Genomic DNA, 7,340 nt, shown 5'->3' on the forward strand with positions numbered 1-7,340 from the left:
ATACTTAAGGACAAGAGCAAATAGTGGAGAGTTTCACTGTAGAAGAAGCTCGGGATAGTGTACTGAATAACCTCACACTCCATACATAGAATGTCCTGTTTACTCCCAATCAGGCATATACAGTATATGTGCTTAGTCTAATGAATGAGCTATAGATTTAATGATTTTCCCCCATGCTCCTTGCTTCCTACTACTACTACACTATAAAACCAAATCCACACACATGACAGAGCTACATAGGAAATTTCCATTTTATTGTTCAACCATAATTTATTTACAAATACACTTTATAACTTTTATATACATTGCACATTTACATGGTAAAAAAGTACAAAACTATATATTTAAATGAATTTATATTTAACTTGCCATGTTTCGAAAATATAACATTGAATCAGAAACAAAGAAGAGTATTGTGAAAAGCAAGAAACTTGGACTAATAAAGCTCTGATATGGTGACAACCATATGGAACAATACTGACATTTTGGCATGGGCTCATGGATCATGGATTAACGGGATAGCTTCCCATAGAGTCCTTGCGTTTGTGGTTATACACATCACCACGTAAAAATGGCCATTAGATACAGGTTTCCATGAACCTCTGTTGATATACTGATCGCAGCTTCTTTTAGTCAGTCAAGATTCCTTGTAAACAAAACCCAAAGGATGTATGTACAGGACTAAAGGTAAAATCCAATAAATAAACATACTGGAACTGACATGCAAATGTGAGGAAATCAAAGAAAAAGCTCTAGAACAGGCTGGGTTCTGCAGGACAGGGCTTCGTGAATGGCCTTGTCCTCATCAAGGTTTCTACTGGGACAACAGAATTCACTAAGCCATGGGATGCAAAACTTTGCCAACAATCAGGGCCAGATTAAAGGGGTTATTCAGGATTAGAACAGAGCTGATTTCTTCCAAAAACAGCATCACACCTATCAGTAGGTTGTGCAGCATTGCAGCTCAGTTCCATTGAAGTGAATGGAGCGAAAGTTGTGATACCACATGCAACCGGAGAGGTGTGGTGCTGCTTTAAGAAGAAATTAGCTCTGTTTTTCCATTCCTAGATAACCTCTTTAAGGTTGGATGGAGCCCTCATTCCACCGCAGGATCCCAGACCTCACCTGACCCATCTTTATTACAGTCACTTATAGGAGAGGTAGCCGTTCTCTGGTAAAGTCTACAGGAGTTATGGAGACAGTGACTTCCTTAGACATAAAAGAGAGAGCCACATTAATGCATGACCAACTCCTCTCTTCTTCTCAGCTCAACAGGGTCATAGAAAAGAGAGAGGTGAGGGTCCTAAACATGAGCAGCGTATACTCTTCCTGGGACATATTTAAAAAAAATAATTAAAATACTGGGCCCCATGATTGTAATCGGCCTGAGCAGGTAGGGTTGGTGGTGGAGGCTTCAGAGATCTCCACGGTGGTGGAAGGCACCGGAAACATTCCCTCCCTATAATCAGGCCCTGCCGACACTTACTCTATAAAATCAGTGTATGGAGTGGACAGTAATGGTCAGTTATAAGGAATGGACTTACACAAAAAAGCTGAACTTTACAAGCAAAGGTTTCTCACAATAAATAACACTGCTCTCCCTTTGACGAATATATTTCTTCAAAACAAGGTGTACAGTCAAAAAACAGACATTTTATGTATAAATTATAAAACATGACACAGTATAAATAAATGTCTACCAGACTCAACTATATGTATACTTTTTTTCTTCCTCAAAATAAATAAGCATACACCTATATACAGTATGGACATCACTCCTTGCCAAAGGCTGTTCCAACAGTTTTACCAGTGGACTGAAGATAATGGGAAGCTGTAGTCGGGGTCTTCCTCCTCCTCTTCTTCCTCAGGATCTTCATTAATGGCTATATAGGGGAATATAGGGGAGCTGTTGTTTAAATAAGGACAACAACAGCGCAGAAGCTCAGTGCATGATTGTTTTTGTTTGTTTGTTTTGCTCTCTGAACAGCCATAAAACAGCGTTGCATTGTATGTGACTTGCAGCGATGCGTTTCAGCATCAACTTTTAATTAATACTTTTTTTTTTCCTTTGTGTTTTTTTTTTAAATCTTTTTTTTTTTTAAATTAATCTATGAAGTCTTAACTGCAGAAAGTTCTGAAGAACCCAATGGATCAGGCTTTTATTGCAGGTTCCTGTAATCAGACAAAAAGCGCTCGTGTTCTAGGTGTACTGCTTGTGTCCTCAGAGTTAGTAGCGGCCGCTGCGCAAAGACAGGGACCGGATCAACCGGTGAGTCTCATGGAGTTAGATCACTCAAAGCGTTAATGAAGCATTCAGCGAAGCACATAGAAGCGAAATTAGAAAAATAGAGGAAAAGATATTCTCAGGCAACCCCTGGTAAATAGAAAGTATAGCTTTTCCTGCACAAGAGGAAATAATAGTCTGGCAAGGCAGCTTCCCTGCTAGTAATGGAGCACGATAAATAGCTAGCCATTGTGCTGGTATCCAATTCTCTCTAGTCTTCATTACGGAGGGGTTGCCTGTCGAAATCTTTGAGTGGATTTTTGTTTGCAGTAAGTCACTTACAGTTGCAAGATCCGGTGTGTTTGACTTCCAAAAGTACACCCAACGAGCAGGCGGCCTGCTTCATGGCACACTCGCTGGGATAGGTGGTGTTATCACTGGCGCAAACCGCTTCGTCAGACTTGCTGTCCGGGCAGTAATCTTCACACACTGCGCAGCGCCCTCTTCCCACTCTGCTGTCCCACAGACACTTTTTTCCAACACTGCACTTGATGTCTTCACACGACTTGGCCTCTGCAAAAAAGAATCACATGTCAGTATACTCTCCACAATCAAACACTATGTGGCCATCAGAGGATCTTGCAGACCCCCACCCCATACATAGTCATGGTCACCTTGAGCTATTTTACTACTTTTTTTTATAATTATTTTCTTAAATCCCTTTAAGTGTCCACTATTTAAAATGAAACAGATGAACCGGATGCTAACTTATAAAGTTATATTTATTACTAGTATCGGTCTAACCTGATATTACAACCTGTTAAGCCATAACTATGGCATTAGTGCAGATGGTATTTATAATAGACCACATTTTGACTACATAAGATTTTGCAGATGCTATGGAAGGTTAATGATCGTGGACTTGTTACACCATAGCAGCTGGTGCACTATTGGAGACTATTATCAACAAAGAAACGTCAGTCGTTTTGTGGACTGATAAGATACTTACTTATGCATTTTCCTTCATACGCCAAACCAATAGACCGGCCCAGGAGACAGGTTGCTTTTCTCAAGTGACAAGCACTGGCATATGTAATCCCATCATTTCCGCATAGGTATTGTTCTGGGGAGGTAGGCTCTGGGCAGTGCCGATGACACGTCACACAGTAGGCATTATTGGTTTGATCTACCACACACGTGGAGGTACCCGGACATAGGACATCTCTGCACGTCTCTGAAATAAACACAGGGGACACCGCCATCAAAATGTGCTCCATGGAATGCCATCACAATTAACATTGACATGTTTACAAAAAGGCGTCTAATCCTTGATAGAGATGGTAATATATAAAGGGGTACATGCTATGACATCTTTACATCTAGATCATACATTGATCAATCATATCTTGGACATACTTTTGCATTTGCCTTGATACTGCACATCCAGCTCCGGGACGCCTTTGCATTTGGCCTTGAGTAGAGCACATTCGTCCTTGTACGTTTTGCCATCCAGCCCACACACAGGGCCTTTCCAGGTAATGTTAGAGCAATCCGGGGCACAAACACATCTTGGCTTATTTTTCTTATTCATTTTACATTTTTTCCCAGGTCCACAGTCCACGTTTTCGCATGTTTCTGTTTGCAAATAAACACTAGTATGAACTCAAAGTCAACGTACATATCAAACAGCGTAGCTCTTAGGAAAACATCCGAGTGCAACAATGTCTCATACAAAAGCTCCTTTAAGAAACAATACAAAAAGCTAGAACGAGACCCAGAAATGTAGGGAGGGTAAGGTCCTCCCCAAGAACTCCATCAATATACAAGATCTACAGAGCACAAGAGGGAGCACGAGTTCTTCCAAAAATCTGGTTCAAAATTGAGTGCAGATGTCCCCTACACTGCTTTAATAAATCCCTCCGTGAAAACTAACACTTAATAATCAACTCTAGGTGGCCACAATGTGCAGCCCCGGGATCTCAGGTATGTATGTACGTACGTATGAGGGTATGCGCGTCAAATACAGAACAGCTTGTAGAACTTATCCCTAAAGGCTGTGGTGAGATCTATGGGAAACAGACCCCCTGCCCTCCCACTCTATAGTCATCATGTCTATAGACGCTACTATATATATATATATATATATATATATATATATATATATTAACCCAACAATGTAATCATAATATCATCTTTTTTGATAGTGGCGCAGAGTGCCTACCTTTGCAGGGTATGCAGTGGGGTGCTCCTCCATTGAATATCAACCATTTGAATAGCGTGCTGTTGGGTACGTCTTCCTCAGTCCAGGAGGTGCCCAGTCTGCCAGTTTTGCAGCATTCCTCTTTGCTCAGTTCTGTCCTGTAGAGAACCTGGCATCGTCCGTTCTTGGATTGCTGAAGCCAACAGTTCCCAGCTGCAAGACATAATGCCCCAGCCATATCAGTGTCACTTAGCAGTGACCCAGACAAAACACGTGTGCTCTGCACTACTTCCACTAGACTGTTTACTTTTATTTTGTCCTGTTTCATAACCCGCAGTAGTAACACCAGCCTATCCCCAGACACACAGCGCAGTGCACGGGTTAACCCCTTGAGAGACCAAAAAAAAAAAAAAAAGCACCGCACAGCAGATCCCACACTGTTCCCCTCGCTGACATAGGTTTTAATAACATATAAACAGCATTCTTCCTGCGTTTATTACAGCATCAAGTGCGTTCATTTCTTAGTGATTCAGTTCCATATTGGGCCATTATGTTGCAATCTGAGTGGGCTTCGGCACATTTGCACATTGTTTCGAAATATCCGATTAAGTTGAATCCCATACAAAAATAACACGGCTTTAAGTCAAAATTAAGGCTACAAAAAAAGTCTGACTGAGCTTTATGATCACCGGGCTACAATACAGAACCAGGACCTTAAAGGGGCACTGCTGCTAAAGTTGGCAGTATCTAAAGTGCAGCGTATAAGATGAACTACTAATACCAGTCACCTATATTTCTCTGAAGCTTTTCACAATACAAATGTATGATAAAATAATCATCCCACAGTCTCTCTACTGCAGTGTTTCCCAACCAGGGTGCCTCCAGCTGTTGCAAAACTACAACTCCCAGTAGTGTTTCCCAACCAGGGTGCCTCCAGCTGTTGCAAAACTACAACTCCCAGTAGTGTTTCCCAACCAGGGTGCCTCCAGCTGTTGCAAAACTACAACTCCCAGCATGCCCGGACAGCCTTTGGCTGTCCGGGCATGCTGGGAGTTGTAGTTTTGCAACAGCTGGAGGCACCCTGGTTGGGAAACACTACTGTATGAAATAGCTGATAACTGGGAGTTGGAGTTTTGCAACAGCTGGAGGTGCCCAGGTTGGGAAACACTACTGTATGAAATAACTGATAACTGGGAGTTGGAGTTTTGCAACAGCTGGAGGCACCCCGGTTGGGAAACACTACTGTATGAAATAGCTGATAACTGGGAGTTGTAGTTTTGCAACAGCTGGAAGCGCCCAGGTTGGGAAACACTACTGTATGAAATAGCTGATAACTGGGAGTTGTAGTTTTGCAACAGCTGGAGGCACCCTGGTTGGGAAACACTACTGTATGTAATAGCTGATAACTGGGAACAACAAAACTACACAACAAATATAGATAAAAGGGATGCGGTGTTATGTTTTGTATCGGCAAAACACCAAATATTTACAATAATCCTTTCTAAATACGGGCTGCTAAAGAAACGATCAGGAAACATCCATAAAATTCCACAAAATGACGTAGTCCTTACATATCATAACCAAACCGATTTAACCCTTTTTTGTTTTTTTTAATCATTTATCACCATTCCCAATCGGCTGTTGTAAATCCAAACAAATATCCGGAAAAAAAAAGCGTTTATCCCTTTAAATAAAAAAAAAAACTGTTACATTTCTAGCCAGCATAAGATACATTTGTCCCTCGGAGTATAGAACTAGATCAGAAGTATAGAACTAGACTCTTCTCCTCCAAACTTATGGATGCAAAAAAATAAATAAAAATAAAATAAAATAAAAATAAAAAACTTTTTCTCTGGTCTCGGTGAGGAATCCCAGTTCAGCCCCAACACTGGTGTCCACTTTCTAAACTTTTGCACAGGTCACACAGAAAGTGTTCTGTACCAGCAGAGAGGAGAGAGGGGTGCTGGCATTGTGTGTCCTCCATAACAAGTCAGTCACCCCCCTAACATGAAAAAAAAATAAAATGAAGAAAATAATAAAAAAAAAAAATAATAATAAATAAAAAAATAAAAATGAAGAAAATAATAATTAAAAAAAACTAAATAAAAAAAATGAAGAAAAGAATAATAATAAAAAATAAATAAAAAATAAATAAAAAAAAATAAAAATCTAAGGAAAGAGGAGCTGATGTGCTTACCCTGGACAGTGTGATCTTCCATGAAATGACACAGAGACATAGTCACAAGAAGTCCTAGCAAGCCCGGGCGATTTAACATCCTCAGTCCAGACACAGTGGAGATGTGATGGTGTAGTAGTGTGATCTCTCTATTGAATGAACGTCAGGCAATGCAGTCTCTCTTTAAATCTATAAGGGGGTCTTAGCTGTCTGCGGTGGGCGGTCTCCAGTGTGTGTGTATGAGTGTGTGTGTGTGTGTGTGTGTGTCTGTTTTGGGGGTGGGGAATTTTAACAAATTCACAGTGAATCAGGTGACATTTTTTTTATTTTTTTTTTATTTTGCAAACAATTAGAGATATGTGTGTGTGTGTGCAGAAGCGACTTGTGGTGCCAGGCAGGAGGGCATCAAAGTTGGCATGCTCTTGTAAGGGAGTGCATTGTCAGTCCTAACCTGGTAAGTAGTAGTGCCTTGTAGCACTGGTGTGATCTGGAATGCCAGGCAGTCAATGTAAAGCCCCTGTAGTCTCTCACACACACAGTCCTGCCCTGGCACAATGTTACTACCTATGGGGACAGTCTTAGCACTGTCTGGAGTATTAGACAGGAATGGGCAACGTAGGCGGTCTCTTTTCAGAGATTGCTGCCATCGATAATGAAGTTCTATAGGGCTAGTTTATTAAGCACAGCCTGGCACCATGCCCTCTAAGTTGGCGGACTCTCATTTATAACATTTTTGGCAC

The 7,340-nt window shown here is 41.0% G+C and overlaps 1 protein-coding gene across 2 annotated transcripts; it reads right to left on the reverse strand.

Annotated features, from left to right (window-relative positions):
• Positions 1 to 237: 237 nt before the first annotated feature.
• Positions 238 to 6,819, reverse strand: FST (follistatin). Of its 2 annotated transcripts, none has more exons than XM_056541796.1 (6): positions 6,622 to 6,819; positions 4,446 to 4,637; positions 3,641 to 3,859; positions 3,234 to 3,458; positions 2,567 to 2,797; positions 238 to 2,172 (listed from the first exon to the last, which is right to left on the reverse strand). In XM_056541796.1, coding segments are annotated over exons 1-6 (948 nt in total). In that variant the 5' UTR covers positions 6,701 to 6,819; the 3' UTR covers positions 238 to 2,170. The 2 variants fall into 2 exon arrangements, with proteins under 2 accessions (XP_056397771.1, XP_056397763.1); XM_056541788.1 differs by having other exon boundaries at positions 238 to 1,883; positions 6,622 to 6,818.
• Positions 6,820 to 7,340: the final 521 nt, after the last annotated feature.

This window comes from Hyla sarda, chromosome 1, assembly GCF_029499605.1.
Source record: "Hyla sarda isolate aHylSar1 chromosome 1, aHylSar1.hap1, whole genome shotgun sequence".
In the NCBI taxonomy this organism is placed as follows: domain Eukaryota; kingdom Metazoa; phylum Chordata; class Amphibia; order Anura; family Hylidae; genus Hyla; species Hyla sarda.

What these genes read in the sequence shown, in the direction of transcription:
- FST (XM_056541788.1), bottom strand. Translation starts at nt 6,700, where the DNA reads ATGTTAAATCGCCCGGGCTTGCTAGGACTTCTTGTGACTATGTCTCTG. An exon ending in GTATCAAGGCAAATGCAAAA is followed by an intron (nt 3,459 to 3,640) that starts GTATGTCCAAGA and finishes TGTTTATTTCAG; the next exon opens with AGACGTGCAGAGATGTCCTA. An exon ending in ACACACCGGATCTTGCAACT is followed by an intron (nt 1,884 to 2,566) that starts GTAAGTGACTTA and finishes TCCCCTATATAG; the next exon opens with CCATTAATGAAGATCCTGAG.